This window comes from Sinohyriopsis cumingii, chromosome 19 (assembly GCF_028554795.1).
Source record: "Sinohyriopsis cumingii isolate HCF-2022 chromosome 19, ASM2855479v2, whole genome shotgun sequence".
NCBI lineage: Eukaryota > Metazoa > Mollusca > Bivalvia > Unionida > Unionidae > Sinohyriopsis > Sinohyriopsis cumingii.
The window spans coordinates 19,476,033-19,495,015 of record NC_142979.1 but is presented as its reverse complement, the minus strand read 5'-3'; the positions used below and the strand labels follow the sequence as shown (position 1 = coordinate 19,495,015).

Genomic DNA, 18,983 nt, shown 5'->3' with positions numbered 1-18,983 from the left:
TACATGACCTGTGCCAGCAAACTCATATGATGGTACTGGTTCAGAAAAATGAATCAAATGTGGAAAAATTTATCAGCAGTAAAACTATTGCAATCAAACCATCATCAGTGCAGGCATAACTAGATGTGTATTTTCTAAAAAATAAACTATCAAAATGTAAAGTAAAGGCAGAGTCCCTATATCTGTGCATTTGATGCCATGCAGTATTTAGAAAGACTGTTGAGAAAACTCCATTTGTAAATTTTGCCTGTCCTGAGGCTGAGGCACATGATGACTGTAATAGTTCTGTCCAAAAATTAGGTATGTTTTCTGTCTCATATTAAAATAATGAAAAAGAAAGATGTTTGTAAAATTTAAATAATGAAAAAAACAGTCCTGTGAAGGAAAATGGTAAAATCAACAAAAAGTATGCAAGACCGTGCAAAATTGTTTGTAATTTACAGCCTGCCATTCAGACTTTCTATTGCAAAAACCCAATGTGATTTCAATAAATGTGTTATACAGGAAAAGTTGATGCTTACATCAACATACACTTTTCACTGACCAACCTGTGCAAATCTGAAAACTTACTAAACAGTCATTCAGCTATTCTTTGGTGACAGGGTATATCACTCAGCTATTCTTTGATGACTGGATATCATTCATCTATTGGTGAAATTGTATCATTCAGCTATTGTGACAGGGTGTCATTCAGCTATTGTTGACAGGGTATCATTCAGCTATTGTTGACAGAGTATCATTCAGCTATTGGTGACAGGGTATCATTCAGCTATTGGTAACAGGGTATCATTCAGCTATTTGGTGACAGGGTATTATTTAGCTATTGGCGACAGGGTATCATTCAGCTATTTGGTGATAGGGTATCATTCAGCTATTGGTGATAGGGTATCATTCAGCTATTCTTTGGTGACAGGGTATCATTCAGCTGTTGGTGAAATTGTATCATTCAGCTATTGCCAACAGGTATCATTCCACTGTTGTTGACAGGGTATAATTCAGCTATTGGCAACAGGTTATCATTCAGCTATTCTTTGGTGACAGGGTATCATTCAGCTATTGGTGAAATTGTATCATTCAGTTATTGTCAACAGATATCATTCAGCTATTGGTAACATTGTATCATTCAGCTATTGGCAACAGAGTATCATTCAGCTATTGGTGACAGGGTATCATTCAGCTATTTGGTGACAGGGTATCATTCAGCTGTTTGGTGACAGGGTATCATTCAGCTATTGGTGACAGGGTATCATTCAGCTATTTGGTGACAGGGTATTATTCAGCTATTTGGTGACAGAATATCATTCAGCTATAGGTGACAGAGTATTATTCAGCTCTTGGTGACAGGGTGTCATTCAGCTGTTTGGTGACAGGGTATCATTCACTATTTGGTGACAGGGTATCATTCAGATTCTCTTTGGTGACTGTATTTTTCCCAATACTATTCTTTGTAATAACCCTTCCTTGGAGATATATTTCTTTCTCAGACCAGTGCAAGCAAATGCCGACCAACTGATAATTTTTTAAGTGTTTATGGATCACTTTCAACCTTAGCTATGTAAAATTATCACATATTTCAACTTATCATATATCTTTAATTTCAATTTGCTTAGCTGGCAGCTGATCCACCACGGCTTGATGAATACCTCTCCTATATCAAATATGAGGAATCACTGGAAGATCCAGCCAGGATACTGTGTATATATGAGAGGGCGATTCAGGAAAACTGCCTCAACCCACAACTCTGGCTCATGTATACTAAATACCTTGTTAGTATAAAAATTAGATTCAATTTATATTTATTCCATAATGTTCTAATTTGTTTTTATCATAACTTTCATATATTATGCAGTGGCATGATAAAGTTCATAGAATGCAATATCAGGAAGTTATACAATAGAGTTTGTTATGTGATGAAAAGGTTATTACACTAAGGCTGATTGGTCATTTAATTTATACAACTAATTGAATATTACAATATGTTGCTTGCTGTGAGTGGTTCATTAATAATAATAATAATAATAATGATAATAATAATAAAAATATAAATAATGATTAAATTAATAATAATAGTAATAATAATAATAGCAGTAGTAGTAATAATAATAACAGTAATAATAATAATAGTAATAATAATAATAATAGTAATAATAATAATAGTTACAATGACTGTTAAGCTCATTTCACACAAAGTTGAAATGTATCCAAAAGTAACATATTCAAATGTACAGTTGCTTAAAATCATCTGTTGTTCTGAAGTTTGGCTTTAGAAAATGTTGATATTGAATTATTAAAAAACAAAACTTTTATCTTGTCCAGTAAAATGTCAAGCTGTAATTCAGGTTCAGATTTTGTTCTTTGCAGGACCAGCATCTGAAGAGTGTGAGGTCAGTGATAATGCAGACATACCAGAGAGCTGTCAGAAACTGTCCCTGGTCCGTACATGTTTGGCAGAACTACCTACTGGCATTGGAAAGGTTTGAAGAGAAACATGACAAGATTAAAGGTATATTACAACTGTATTATCTATATAATGCCTTCCAATGCATCTGTTTTAGCCCGTATGATGGAACAAATGTAGTCAGTTTATTGCATTACTGTCAAAAACATGAACAGCTCTTACTGCTTCTTGGGACAGCAAATATTATATAGGCATTCTTGTGTGACAGTAATAATTTTTGTAACCTTGTTCTCAGAATCAGAATTTTCTTCATATTTTTTAAAATTATAAATATTGGGCTGGCTACATGAAAGTTTACTTGCCCAAAAATGATATTTACATCTCTGGCCTAGACATGAAAGTGTACCTGCCCAACAATGATATTTACATCTCTGGCCTAGTTACATGAAAGTGTACATACCCAACAATGATATTTACATGTTTAGGGTAGTCACATGAAGGTTTACCTGTTGATCTATGGTTTTTACATGTCTGGGATAGGTGGGCTTTTTACTGTTGTCTCTTTATGCTTTGTTCTGAGAAAATGTTTAACGGGTCTTTCGAACAGAGTTACCTTCACTAAACTGTGATTGGTAACTATAAAACAAGTTCCATACAAATTAATTCAAGAAAAATACATTACTGTGATCTTATTGCCACTTTTCTAATTTTTTCTCATTCCAAGAATAATTTGCTAGCTTTTTTCTGGGTGAATACTGTAGATAATGTTTTTGCATAATTCTTTATGATGGATATTTTCTTACAGAGACATTTGAGAAAGCCTTGTTATCAGGATTCTCTCTTGGCTCAGAATACCTCCAGCTGTGGACTACCTACCTTGATTACCTGAGGAGAAAAATCAACTGGAAGGAAGGCAAGTAGCAGATAACACATATTTTTTTACCAAGTTTAAAAAAAACAACACATTTTAAAAAGAAAATCTGGACTTTACATCAAAATTAATTTAGACATTTTTCAAATTCTTTCATTATTTATAATGTACAGTAAAACCTGTTTAATTTGAATACTAATATTTGAATTGAATATTTATATTTGCTATAGAAATGGATAATTTAATATCATAATTTTTGCAATTTTTTTAAATTCAGCATCAAAAAGATTAGGAGTAGCTATTTTTCAGGTTTCACTATTTGTTGTTAAGGTAGTAATTTAGACAGTACAAGATACAGCTTAATTAAACCTCTTCTTTCAGATTAGCTCAGCAGGTTTTTTTTGTGGGATATACAGACAGTTTTGTAAATTTGATTCAAATAAATTTCAAAGGGAATGACATTTTTGGGTCAAAACAACCTTGATTTCACATTCTTAGCAGAAGCAAACCAAGATCTGCTGTTGCTTCCCTCAGCCATCACTTTGAGCTTTTTAGGGGACATGAACAACCCAAATAATTCTTGATATTTAGCAATTCATTTTAGCTTCATTTTCCTGTCAGACAATTCATCTGTTTCATTCACTGCTTTTATAGGTAGAGTGATAGCCATTGACGCTAAAATCTCAAAATCAGCACATGAAGTGTCTCGGTTTGGTCCAATATGTTGTGTCCAGAAAGAAATGTCTATGAATTGACTAAAAGTCATTGTGTGAAGGATAGGAGTAGATTAATGTCTGCATGAATTGACTAAAAGTCATCGTGTGAAGGCTAGGAGTAGATTAATATCTATGAATTGACTTATAGTCATCATGTGAAGGTAAGGGGTCAATTGATGTCTGTATGAATTTACTAAAAGTCATTGTGTGAAGGCTAGTGGTAAAACTTGTCTGCATGAGTTGGCTAAAAGTCATCATGTGAAGGCTAGGGGTCAGTTAATGTCTGTATGAATTGACTATCTTGTTGAGGCTAGTACTAAATTAAGTGCAATACTCTTTATACTTTTTCCTGAACCTCTGTTTCTGTACTTTTTTTCTTCTTCAAAGGCCTGCATTTGTATTCGTTCATGGAAAATATGTTAAACTTAGCGGTGAAGGAGGGAGCTGCTCCTTGCATTGATTAACACAACATAAATGTTTGGAACTCCTTACAGTTTATACTTATGCAAAACTCAAACAGACTGAAGTTTTTTTTTACAGTTAGTGTTATAGAAATCATTGAATTTGAAAAATATATAGCACCTCTTTCAGTAGCCCTACTTGTATGAAGGAATTCCATGAGTATTGCATAATATTTTACCATTATTTAATGTAAAAATATGATTTCAGAACACAGTGAAGACCTCGAGACATTTAGGTTGACGATCGAGAAAGCTATTGAACATATAGATGGTAAGCTTACTTGTGTATTTGGATATGGAAACCTACACTTGCATCTCCCTAATTCTGTCTGTCTGTCTCTGTAGACCACTCTGGTGGCCTAGTGGTTAGAGCATCTGCCTCAGATGCAGGAGGAGGTGGGTTCGAACCCTGGCCGAATCATACCAAAGACTTATAAAATTGGTACTAACAGCTGCCTCGCTAGGTGCTAAGCATAAAGAGGTTAGTGTTAGGACTGGTTGGCCTCTTGTCAGGATAATGTGACTGGGTGGGACATCATGCTACATGTCTGCGGCATGATGCCCCAGTGCTAGACATCACTGTTAACTATTTTAACTGCTGTATTTAAATCATGGCTTCAAATGAACAGCAATGTGACAACTGCAAATTTTAAGGCCAAGATATGAGATGGAAGAGAACATGGTTTACACTGGTGTAAATTGTGTGTGTGTGTGTGTGTGTGTGTGTGTGTGTAAACTTAGAGAGATCATGGGTATTTGATATCTTATTCTTACATGTAGTACGGGGCCCTGAGTGGCTGAGTGGTCTAAAGCGCTCTTTGTTACGGATCACTGCCATCTCACCTCTGTCTGCGGTGGTTCGAGTCTAAGATTCAGCCAATGTGGGCATGTGAGAAAGCTTGCCAGTAGCTTCTCATGGGTCGGTGGTTCTTTCCGGGGTTTTCCGGGTTCTTCCTCAACCATTAATACTGGCCGCCATGTATAGCCTATCGTGCTGAAAAATGGCGTTAAACCCCACAATACAATACAATACTTACATGTAGTACATTATTGAAGATGAAAGGTTTAAATGTAGGTGGGATAACAATACATTTTGTTTGATTTTTTCCTGCATTTCAAAACAAAAGAACACCAATGACATGTTGAATTAAGTAAATGATTATAGAATAGAAAAATAAACAAGCAAACAGGAAACAAGAGAATAAATGTGTTACAGTTTATGATTTAGTTGATGTATTAAAATATTTGTCAAAAGAAATAATGGATTTCAGATTTAGAAGACTAACCAGCAGTGCATGTTATTCATATCCTGTAACTTAGTTTGATGTTTTATTTCTAAATTCGTACAAGCCATTGAATATTACTTCTTCACATATGTTACCCAATCATTATACCTTATGAGAACTAGTACTACCTTGCAAATCCAGCTCTCCCAAGCTAAAGATTTTAGCTTGAGAGCTGTATGTTAAATGCCCACCTAGTTGGCATTTAGAGTGATCTGTCCTTGATAAAGGATTGGCACCAAATCTTGTGAATAATTAAGTCAGCTCATGCAGAGTATCACACTCTCTACAGACATAGAGGCCTCACAACCCACATACAAGCATTTTGGAATTTTTCTTCCTTAGAACAGGTTGGAGTGTTCTCTTAGATGGGAAGTGACTCCATCTATAAATTGGCGATTTTTCTGTTCTTTCTTTATTTTACAGCAAACTTTTAGGCTTATCAGTGTCATCACTTTGCCATCCTCACACACTTAGGTGCCACTGGTACATGCCTACACATCTGCATCATTGCTTTAGCTGTGTTTAACTAGGTGCAGGTCTGGTTTATCATATAGAAAATTCCTATAAAACTGCTGTATAACTTCTGATATGGTCAGATATATAAAGGTGTGTTTTCAATATTAATCTTGTCTTAGTGTCCACTTTATAGTTATATATGTGACACTCAACTGATTTTACCTGTATAGACCATCATTTGTCCTTTCCTACAGGTAATATTGTCTTACAATTGATATTATAGCATCTATCAATAATAAGATATCGATGCATTTTTATGGGCATGTATGTTGTGAACTACAAGAAACTTGACTATATTTCCACCATGGTCAGGTATGCACAGATAAGTTTTCGTTGCATAGTTTTTGTCATAGCATCCTTTTCACAGTTACTGGAAGTGATGCTTTGGTGAGTTTACTTGTATAAGCAGTCTGTTGGCATTTCCTAAGAGTAACTTGTATTAGAATCGATCTTTTATCATCACTGTGTAAGTATTAATAGCAATGCTCCAATACTCTACATGTATGGGCAGCCAATTGCACCCTTTTACAGGTCTCTTATTAGTCATCTTAGCTACTATCTCTGGTCCATGTGTATGTGTCATTGTTTTGTATTGGAGGTAGAATACCAATCAACTTGTGTGCTAGATCTTGACAGCGTGAAGAAAAAGTCATTACATTACTGTGATTAAAAACTATTTCCTAAATAGAGATGATGGAAGTTGTACTGCTTGATTGTAATATCTAATCAGATGACATCAGGACATGACATTTTCATAATTCATGGCAAATTATCATTTCAAATCCTGACATTTGTCATCAGTGATTTCTGGTATGTCAATAATAACAGTAATAATAATAAAAAGTAGCTGACAGATAGTGTACATTATGTCTCAGCAATTAAAACAAATATACATATAATTATTAATAAAGAATTTACAAGGTTAACGGCTACTGAATTAAAGAATACTGGTGTAACATTTTAATACAGATTTTACAATGTTAACATACTGTTATCACATAACTGCCTCCAGTGGCCTAGTGGTTAGAGCGTCCGCCTCAGATGCGGAAGGTCGTGGGTTCGATCTCCGGCCAAGTCATACCAAAGACTTACAGAAATGGTACTAACAGCTGCCACGCTTGGAGCTCAGCATTAAGAGGTTAGTGTTAGGACTGGTTGGCCTGATGTCAGGATAATGTGACTGGGTGGGACATCATGCTACATGTCTGTGACATGATGCCCCAGTGCTGGACATCACTATAAACTGCCACACTGCAGACATTGTAGCGATATGACTGAAAAATTGTTAAAACTATGTTAAAGATCCAAATCACACACACACTGTTATCACATAGATATATCACAGCCACCATGTCCAAATGTTATGCATTTGTAAATTAGGATTGCTCATTACAATATTTGTATAAGTGTAATTTCTTAGTGACCTATCAAATCATGGCTTTCATGGACATACACTTAATGACTTACATGTATATACACATGTGATGACTTACATGTATATACACATGTGATGACTTACATGTATATACACATGATGACTCATGTATATACACATGATGACAAGTATGTATATACACAACTTGTATGTACGTACACATGACTCATGCATTTACATTTGATGACTCGTGTATACACATCATGACTCATGTATATACACATGAACCATTTATGTTGACAGTAAACTCTGATATACTTTTCCATATTGCTTGCTTGTTTATATTTTTGCTTCTATCACATTTTTTTCATTTATTTCCAAAGCATAATTTACATACATTAGTCAAAATACCATATTTACTCCCTTATAAGTCAGGTTTAATTGCAAACAACACAGACCCTGATCTGCTGTTGCATTATGCACTGGCCAATCAGGGTCTGTGTTGTGTGTTGTTCTGATAACTCCTAACAAACTGTATAGATCCAAATCTGCCAGTGCATTATTTGATGGCATATCTGGGTCTATGCATTTTGCAGTTAGATTGTCAAAGTAGTGGAATTACCACTGATATCCATACAATTTCTTGAGATAGGAAGACTTTTATATTTTCTTCTGTGCAAGTACTGTATGTAATCACTTATAAGTAGAGTCCAACTGCCAAATGCACAGCACCAGATTTGCTACGCATATTGTATGCTGTAAGCACAATATATTTAAGACAGGCCCATATGAGTATTGTTAGAATGCCAGTATGATTAAGACAGGCCAATATGACTATTTTAGAATCTCAGTGTGGTTAAGACAGGCCCGTATGAGTATTGTTAGAATGCCTGTGTGTTTAAAATAGGCCTATATGAATACTGTTAGAATGCCAGTAAGGGTAAGGCAGGCCCATATGAGTATTATTAGAATGCCTGTGTGGTTAAAATAGGCCTATATGAGTATTGTTAGAATGCCAGTGTGGTTAAGACAGGCCCATATGAGTATTGTTGAAATGTCAGTATGGTTTAGACAGGCCCATATTGGTATTATTAGAATAGCATGATGGTTGAGACAATCTCATGTGAGCATTATTAGAATGACAGTGTGGTTAAGACGGGCCCATGTGAGTATTGTTAGAATGCCATTATGGTTAAGACAGGCCCATATGAATATTGTTAGAAAGTCAGCATGGTTGAGGCAGGCCCATGTAAGTATTGTAAGAAAGTCAGCATGGTTAAGACAGGCCCATGTGAGTAATTCTTTGAATGCAAGTATGGTTAAAAACATGTATGTTAAGGAGAGACAGGTATCTACATCAAATACAGTTGTTTATGGAGGCCCAGAGTGGCCGAGTGGTCTAAAGCGCTCACCGTTACGGATCACTGCCATCTCACCTCTGTCCGCGTGGGTTTGAGTCTCGGGTTCAGCCAATGTGGATATGTGAGAAAGCTTGCCGGTAGCTTCTCGTGGGTCAGTGGTTCTTTCTGGGCTTTTCTCGGTTTCTTCCTCCACCATTAATACTGGCCGCCATGTATAGCCTATCTGGTGCTGAAAAATTGCATTAAACCCTACAACAACAACAACAATTGTTCATTTTAAAATAATTCATCTGACGAGTAAGTTTTCCTGTTACAGGTTTTGATAGTGAAGGAGATCCAAACAATACTATTCGACAGTTCTGGGCTACAATAGAGGTATGTACAGTGATCCCTGATTATCATGCATTTTAGTATATCACAGAATACTATACTATTTCGAGACTTCTTTTAATAGCATTGTAGTAACCCATGTAAAATGATTCCCATACTTACTATAAGGCAGAATAGTATATTCTGATATATGGAGATTTACTGACAACTGATTATTGACTTTTTAAAAAGAACGATATTTCAATCAGTCAGCAGCTTGTGTCTTCATGGCAGAAGCAGTCTGATGTTATTAAAAGGCCTGTACTTCTTTAGTTGTAGACAAGTGTATAAAATGTAACAACATTGCACAGATTTTTTCAATTGCATTTTTCATTGATTTAAGCATTACTTGTTGCTTGAAACTGTTAATTAAATCAGTTTCAAAATGTTCACAGATATATACAGTCAGCTTGGGTTATAGACACCATCAATTACAGGTATGCGGCAGTAAAGGTCAAGCCATTTTCTGCAAGACATATGGGGATGTTTTCTCTGATATTTTCATGATTGTATCCTAAACAAACATCCGGAGATTTACTATTAACATATTTACTCTGTTTTGCCTTTTGTAAACAGCGATTTTTTATTTGATTGTTATTATCAGATTTACTCAGATATACAATTTGTAACCTGCAATTGTTTATTGGATTATTATTTAAAGATTTAATTAGATTTATGATTTGTAAACTGCCCTTGTTATTTGACTGTTTTCTTGTGGGCTTTAAACAAGTCAAGCTCGTTACACAAGGTTATTGTAGCCTTGAAGAATCAGAAATCATGTGCCATTTTCATTATGCCTTGTTGAAGGGACAGGTATCATTTATTGATTTGGTTTGGTTTGTTTTGGTGCTTTATGGCACAGCAACACAAAAAGGTTATTTTGTGCCGAGGCAATTGGAGTAAAGTGCTTTGAGTCCAGCCTGCTAACCACTGAACCATGTGCTGATAATTATACCCTTTGCAGTAGGCTTAACATGATGTCCATGGTATTCATGCAATGAAGCAAAGTCATTGGACACATCTGTATTTAGTCCAAAGTTGTGAGCATATAGCTTTTGTCATAGGCCATGCTATCTTAACAAATTTTGGATGTTCCATGCCAGTCTGTGTAACAGGAGGGGAGACAAATTCTAACTGTTGCAGCTATGAATTGAACCCAGTTCATTTGTCTCCTAGTCGGGCACACATACCACTAGACTAAGAAATTTGGATAAGCTAGGCTGGTTAGTATTCTGCCTCCTATACATTGACTGCTACATTTGAAAAGATAGTAGTGTAAAAACAATCACTCAGAGCTGTTTAATCAGTTGCAAGCAGAATTAATCATGGTTGCTAAGCTGTTTTTTGAGACATTATTAATATCTGTATGATTAAAATTCAATCTGGCGTCTTAAGTTTGCGTTTACAAAATACCTGATCAGATCTTTTAAAAACACAATTAGTTCCAAAAAAGAGGCTAAAATATCCAGTTTATCAAATGGCTACATAGAGTTCTGATCAACAGGTTTACTGGACAAAAAAAGTTTGGTTTCAGGAGACAAACTTTTCATTCTAAATATCAATATTACTATTATGGATGTCGTTTCCCATCAGTTCTGGAAATTTTGAATGTTTCCTTCTAAGAAATTATTATTACCATTTATCACAGTATTATACTGTAATCAAATATCTGTCTTGATCCTTGACGTCTATAAAATTATCTTCTTTCAGAAACACTTTTGTGAAAGAAATCACGGTGATATGATTTTCATCTGATGAGCAACCTCACTAACCCATCCTTTACCTCAAACATTCACTTTTGTTTCAACTACTATGAACTGACAATCAAATAGAACAAGTGGTATAAAATTTTGAAATAGCCGTTTAATATCTTTGCTTTATTTAATCAACCATGATATTGTTGTACACGTTTATTTAAATTTAAAGTTTGTTTTAAAGTGTTTGAAAGCCCCTACATTGATGTTTTTTTAACTGTCTGTTTACACTGATAGGCCCGCTACTGTAAGAATATGGAGAAGTCAAGAGAGCTGTGGAATGAGATCCTTATTCAAGGGCAGGCCAATCAAGCCTCAGTCTGGCTGGAATACTACAGACTTGAAAGGTGTGCAGATAATAACAGTCATATTTTATATGGTCCTAATATGTTCTTTGGATGATTTTCTATAGAAGTCCTTCTGGCGACTACAGATTTTTGTTGTTTCTTGGGATCACTTAAAGATTACTTTCTGTTCACACTACTGAAGTCTGTCACTAGGGGCCATTAACATTCCTGGCTATGGAAAATACTGGTGTTATGTATAAATGTATTTCTGTAACTCCTGGTGTATGGTTTTGTCTAATTTGTTTGTAATTTTTATTCATAACTGTAAATAGTACCGAATATCTGATGCTGGATTTCATATTTGCATGAGGCTTTTTTAAAGCTATTAAAAATGCAGAATTGCATATGATCTATAAATATGTGCTTTATATACGTGTTGACAGTTATTAATAATAAAATTATTAGTAAATATGTTTACAAAATTCTGCATTTTTCCCATTGGATAGATCATTCAGATGGTATCTTAGAAGAATTAAGTTAATTCCTGTTAGATGATTTAGGTCACATAGGTATTTTGAAATATTAGACTGAGTAGTAAGATCGGTCACATGGGGTATATTGTAACATATAGCCATAATACATGTGCATATAAGGATAGAACTGAGCTATCAAATTCATTCCTGTTTTGGAGGCATTATTATTTCTTGTGTTCCTGATGTAACATTGAGTCTGTAGATATGTTTTATGTTGCACTTAGATGTTATTTGAGAGGAAAAATATTTGTGTGGACATTTCAGTGGAAATAGAAATTGTTCCTTTTTTTTTACTATAATATTGTTCTGGAACTATTGTGAATTATTCAGAGGAGTTCTGCACAATTTTTTGGGCAACATCAGGATTCTTGGCAGACCAGTACATTTCTGGTTCAAAAATTCTGTCTCATCATCATCATCATTGGCGACTCGGTCTTGAAAGACCATGCGAATAGCGCCCTTGGGGTGTTGCCTGTCTCTGTTGGCAACGTCTGCTGTGGCTGTGCAGGCCTATACGTGAGTGACAGTCCCTACTGCAGTTGGTGCAGACATACTGTGAAGTCTGCATTACTGTGGTTGCTGTTGCGTTCTTCTTTCTCTTACGTTTCTCTACCACCAACTGGCCTCTCCTCGCATCAGCGACTGATATGCCATTGTTTACCATCAGTCTCCAGGTGCCTCAGTCCTCAGCCAGCTCTTCCCAGCCATCGGGTGAAATGTTGCATGCCTTCATGTCCCTCTTGCACACATCTTTGAAACGGAGTGAGGGGCATCCGACTCTTCTCATGCCAGTGGCCAGCTGTCCATATAAGATGTCCTTTGGCAGCCTTCCATCCTCCATGCGTCGGACGTGACCCAGCCATCGAAGGCGGCGTTTAATTAGCAGGGAGTACATGCTGGGGGTACTTGCACGCTGCAGGATCTCGCTGTGTGGAACACGGTCTTGCCAGCTGATTTTCAGGATGCGTTTTAGGCACCGTATATGGAAGGAGTTGAGCCGGCATTCTTGCCTCATGTAGGTACTCCACGTCTCACTTCCATATAGAAGGGTGCTGAGAACGCAGGCCTGGTAGACTCGGACCTTGGTGTGCTCTGTCAGCGCGTTGTTTTCCCAAACCCTCTTTGTTAATCGAGCCATGATGGTGTTTGCCTTTCCAAGCCTTCTGTCCAGCTCCATATCAATCGAGAGAGTGTTGCTGATGGTTGACCCTAGGTAGGTAAAGTTGTTGACTGCTTCCAGGGTGACACCGTTGATTTTGATTGAAGGGGCAATGGTGGTATCTTGCACGCTGACATTTGTTTTTTCCAAGCTGATTGTGAGACCAAAGTACGTGCAGGCAACAGCAAAACGGTCTCCCAGTCTCTGGAGGGCTTCCTCGGTGTGGGCCACAAGAGCTGCGTCATCTGCAAAAAGCATCTCCCTGATGAGCACAGCTCTCACTTTGGTCTTTGAGCGCAGTCGTGCCAGGTTGAACAGGCTCCCATCAGACCTGGTGTGTAGATATATGCCATCCATGGACGTGTCGAAGGCGTAGGACAGGAGCAGGGAGAAGAAGATCCCAAAAAGTGTTGGTGCCAGCACGCAGCCCTGCTTCACACCACTGTTAATTGGGAAGGAAGTTGAGGATGATCCATCATACAGGATTGTTCCCTTCATATCTGCATGGAAAGAGATTATCATGCTGAGGAGTTTTGGGGGGCAACCGATCTTACTCAGAAGTTCAAAAAGGCCCTTCCTGCTGACCAAGTCAAAGGCCTTGGTGAGGTCGATGAACATCATGTAGAGTGGTTGACCTTGCTCTCTGCTCTTCTCTTGGAGTTGTCGTAGGGAGAAGATCATGTCTGTCGTCGACCTGCCTGCTCTGAAGCCGCACTGTGATTCCGGGTACACACGGTCTGCCAGCAACTGCAGCCTGTTGAGTATGATGCGGGCGTACACTTTACCAACAATACTCAAGAGCGAGATCCCTCTGTAATTATTACAGTCACTGCGGTCGCCCTTGTTTTTGTAAAGGGTCACAATTGTGGCATCACGCATGTCTTGGGGGACTACTCCTTCCTCCCAGCAGCGGCAAAGTAGCTTGTGCAGTGGTTTAATCAATGCTGGTTTTCCACGTTTGATAGCTTCGGGCGGGATGCTGTCACTACCTGGTGCCTTGTCGTTTGGAAGGCAGTCGATTGCTTTGCTGAGCTCCTCTAAGGTTGGCACTTTGTCGAGCTCTTCCATGGTGGGCAGATTCTTTATGCTGCTGAGGGCTGCATCAGTGACTGACGTTTCTCTGGAGTATAGTTCTGAGTAGTGCTCCACCCATCTGGCCATCTGTTGCCCACGGTCTGTGATCTTCTCTCCCGTCAGGGATTTCAGGGGAGCGACCCCTTTCACTGTAGGGCCTAGAGCATTCTTGATGCCACTGTACATGCCTTGGATGTGTCCGGACTCGGCACTGCGCTGGATCCCTTCACACAGTTGTTGCCAGTACTCGTTCGCACACTGTCTAGCAATGCGTTGGGTGTTACTTCGGGCACTTCTGAGAGCAGCAAGCGTCCGTTCATTAGGGCATTTTTTGTAAGCTATGAAGGCTTTTCGTTTCTCCTCGATTTGTGGTTCCATCCTTGATAGGTGTGCATTGAACCAGTCCTGGCTGGGTCGTTCCTTCTTGCCAATCGTTGACATAGCTGTAGTATAGATGGCACCCTTCATGGCGTTCCACTTGGCTGTAGCGTCATACTCAGGCAGGTCCTGGAGAGCCTTGCTCAGGGCAGACACATACTCCTCCACCTTGGCAGGGACTGACATCTGTGCAGTGTTTATGCGAGGACATCCTTTTGGTTTTGTGCGGTGTAGCACATGTGGCTGTAGTCGCACTCTGCTGCTCACAAGGGCATGGTCGGAGTCACAGTCTGCACTGTGGTAGGTTCTGGTGGAGAGGACGCTGTTAAGGGCAGAGCGCCTGGTGATGACCAAGTCGAGTTGGTGCCAGTGATGAGATCTGGGGTGTTTCCATGACACTTTGTGTTGTGGCTTACACTTGAAGAAGGTGTTTGTGATGCACAGGCCATGGTAGGTGCATAGCTCCAGCAGTCTCTGGCCGTTTTCGTTGGTCTTTCCAGTGCCATGATATCCGAGGCAGGTAGGCCAGGACTCGTGGTCCGCACCTACTCTGGCATTAAAGTCGCCGAGGAGGAATAGTGGTTCATTTTTGGGGCATCCTTTGATCTGTTCGTCCAGCTGCCCATAGAACTGATCCTTCACGTCTTCTGATGACGTGAGGGTTGGGGCGTAGACACTGATGATGTTGACAGGACCTGAAGTAGTGGTGAGGTGGATGGACAAGAGACACTCAGTGCCCCCTGTTGGAGGTTCAACCGAGGCCAGGAGATTGTTTTTGATGGCAAAGCCCACTCCGTGCTGACGGGGCTCCTCAGGTTCTCGACCCTTCCAGAAGAAGGTGTAGTTTTCCTCTCTGAGGGAGCCACTAGAGGCGAGCCTGGTTTCCTGGAGGGCAGCTATGCTGATATTTAGTCTGGTGAGTTCTCTATCGATGATGGCCGTCTTTCTGGTGTCGTCCACTTCTCTGAGGTCGTCAGAGATGCCTGTACACATGGTGCGCACATTCCAGCTTGCAAATCGAAGAGCTGGAGTCTTCTTTATTGGTTTCTTGTTTCTTTTGTCTGGTGTGGAATTACCGTCTGCTTGTCATGCTGAACAACACACTGAGCTCCAGACACCCACTGGAGCAGGCAGACGATGGCGGGTCAACACCTTATTGACCGGGGGCTGCCCGGCTTGAGGCAGGCGATAGTTGGCCAGTGGGACACGATGATCCCTCCCACCGTCAAAGCTGACCCGTGGCGCCCCTTCCCTCCGCCAATCGGGTGGGACTTATAACCCGTAAACTGTCAGCTTCCGTGTTGTTTCCTCACTCAGTAGCGAGACTGGAGTGTCCTCTCCAGGGCGCAAGCCTGGGCGTGGAATATGGAGATCCTGGGCTGCCCAGACGTTAGGATCCCCCTCTCGTCCTTGCTGGTGGGGTCCAAAGGAATGCTGAGCATGACATTTGGCACCAGTTTGGATGCAGGAGCTGCCGGAAGGAGGTCGTAGTCGACCCCCAGCCGCCTTAGGGGCTCCACTCCTGATTTTCTGTCTGGGTTTACTCCCGTAGCCTTTCCTTCTCCCGAAGATATCTACAAGGCAGTGGAGCCATAATCCAATGGATTGGACTTGGTTGGTTTTGAATCAGAGTTTCCTTCTCCTAGATGAACTGCCTGACAAGGCTAACGAGCTTCATCTGCCCGGGTTTGGGGTCAGAGTTTCCCTTCTCTTAGACTGGTTGCCTGCCAAGGCTAATGAGTCCAGTCTGCCCACCCAGTTATACCGCCGGGTACTCGGTCGCGCCACACAGCAGGCTCTGTTAAAACAGGGGGCACCGCGTGAAGGTGCTGCTGTGGACACAATAGTGTAGGAGAGGCCATATGCAAGTAACCTCCTGCCCCGCAGAACGAGACAGTGGTCCTGCGGCGATCACTACACCTGGGAAGGAGAGGCTATGAGAGACGCTTCACTTTCCTTTGGCAAGCGGGACGTCAGGCCCAGGCCACGCACCCCCCAAAAAATTCTGTCTATTTCAAATATATATAATATCATCGGGCAAGATTAGCACAATGATATAACCATACTGACAGTAATTTCTTGCTTTCTTGCTCTAGTTTACTGTTGTGGGTTGATGCATTACTGCAGTTATTGCATTAAAATTATCAGAAGTAACCAGTAATTAAATTTAAATACATAACTCATTGAACTGTCATACCAGTATGAAAACAACAAATGTAGTGTTTGGTTAATCGTTTGCATTTATAGTGACCTTGTTGACCTCATGGCATTACCACATGTACGTTGAAGAGTCTAACCTTTGCTTAATGAAGTATATCTCTTGGTTTCGATTCATAGGCTTCAATAATGTCTCCAAAATGCAATAAAGAAGTCTCAGAAATAATACCTACAGAATAACTGCACCAATAACACAGTGGTCATTTGCTTTGATGTACTTGACCAGTAAACAAGTATTACTCAGCTATGGTAATTGTGCTAATAGGCCATTTGTGTTGTAGGAAAATATGTTCTCTTTACTTGCATTGCTATGCTCTAAAACAACAAACCAAATGCTCTTTGCCCAAGCCATTTTCAGGGTTTAAAGATTTAACTGGTCTGGATTTATGTTAGAAAACAAAAGAAAAAAACCCAGTTATAATAAAAAGAACTGCCAAAACCACCAGCATATCAAAATTGAGAGTGGAATGAAAAAGCAAACTGAAAACAAATTGATGATGAGATAGGCAGTCTTTATTTAGAATTTTAACCAGACATTATGGCCATTCATGAATGAATATATGACGGTAAGTGAATATTTGTTGGCTATGTGCCTAATATATTTATGAATATTCATTAAACATGTGTCTTTTCATACAGATTACATCACTTTGTATGATTGCTTATATCGCTGTAAAGTGTTAAATCTCTTGAGTATGTATAACAAAGTAAATAAAGCAACAATGAACATATAATGTAAATTTGGAAGAATGAGATTTGATAAAGGAACAAATAATGCAATATCTGCATCTAATATTATTATAAATAAACAAGGACGTAATCATGATATGTACTGTGTAAGTATTGTACACTATAATAATGGTTTCCCGGAAAAGTCTTAGTGGCCCATAACACAATAAACAATCATTGTAGTTTATTACAGTTTCCTGATGTGGTAATTGAACCTGCATGTCACTGCTGTGTGTTGTATGGTAATCTTGCCAATTTTATATTGACATTTTTGTGTCTTATAAGTGTTGGTACATGGAAAATGTTATATTTTTTACATGCACTTAAATTTTGGAACACAAAAGTAATTTTTTTTTTCCTGTTCCGAGACTCACTATTATTACAGTAATTTGAAATCAGGATACTTGCTTCATGCAGGGATGAGCCTAACATAATTCCACTTAATCTAGCATCAATCTAGAATGTCTAATTTTGCCTAATCTAGGATCAACCCAGAATGCACCTCTATGCTGGAATTAATCTAGCACAGTTTTCCATAATGTGGGATTAGCCCAGAATACACTTTAGCTAGGTTCAGTCAGAAATATGACTTAATACTGGGATCAGCCTCACACAGATTTTACTTAAAGCTCCATTGCAACCATTTTTCATAAATTTCACCATTCTTCAGTCTAACTAAAGTTTGTAATGAAGGAAATAATCTGACATTAAACATTCCTTAAAATGATGTTAGGTTTAAATGGCATTCAGATATTCAGTTTGGGAGGTGCCACCTCTTAATTCAATTTAAGTCATACACGATTCTGTTTTTTCAGGAGTGCTCCAAAAGTAGTGATATGATACTTTCAACTAATTCTGTTAGTGACTAATCTGATAACAACAACATTCACACATGGCAAATTGATTTGAGAGGGAATTAAGAGAGGCAGGCCCACTTTCTTTAAGTGGATCTGTGAAGAATAAGTGTGCATTAGATAAAAATAAGACTTAAGTGAATATTATTATTCATGGGACTCTAGAATACTTTAAAGGATGAATTTGGACTGAAGACAAACCCAGCTGATGTGGATTTCCATTTTAATTGGTAAGCATGTGATATGGACTTGTAAAAAATTATGTATATCAGTTATGCCTTTAAAGAAAAAATACTTAAAAATACTAGGCAAAGTACTACATCATACCAAACGCAAAATGAGAATGGTTTATTACATAAGGATCACCTACTGTATCTGACATGACATGGTGTTGGCTTCTTCTGTTTACAATGGTTTTGTCATCAGATCTTGTGTTCCAGCTTAATTTGTTTGCATGTGAAATAAGGCAAGGTTTCTCAGTTCAATGGAGAAATTTCATGGCGTATAATGTAATGAGACATCAATATTATCAAGTTTTAATGGAACCCAATGATGTTTAAGACTAATATCTTTTAAGATTCAGTATTATTCAGATGATTTGGCATATACAAAGTCTTGCATTGTAACAGGGGCATTGGGTCTTTA

The 18,983-nt window shown here is 38.6% G+C and overlaps 1 protein-coding gene across 1 annotated transcript in view; it reads left to right on the top strand.

The window, feature by feature from the left end:
* LOC149775232 (spliceosome associated factor 3, U4/U6 recycling protein-like) overlaps positions 1–18,983 on the top strand; it is an 87,316-nt gene that overhangs the window by 22,637 nt on the left and 45,696 nt on the right. Inside the window, exons 7-12 of the mRNA XM_089943998.1 lie at positions 1,611–1,766; positions 2,362–2,503; positions 3,204–3,311; positions 4,655–4,717; positions 9,301–9,359; positions 11,345–11,454. Of these exons, the coding sequence (XP_089800124.1) occupies positions 1,611–1,766; positions 2,362–2,503; positions 3,204–3,311; positions 4,655–4,717; positions 9,301–9,359; positions 11,345–11,454 (638 nt within the window). The remainder of the gene's footprint in view (positions 1–1,610; positions 1,767–2,361; positions 2,504–3,203; positions 3,312–4,654; positions 4,718–9,300; positions 9,360–11,344; positions 11,455–18,983) is intronic.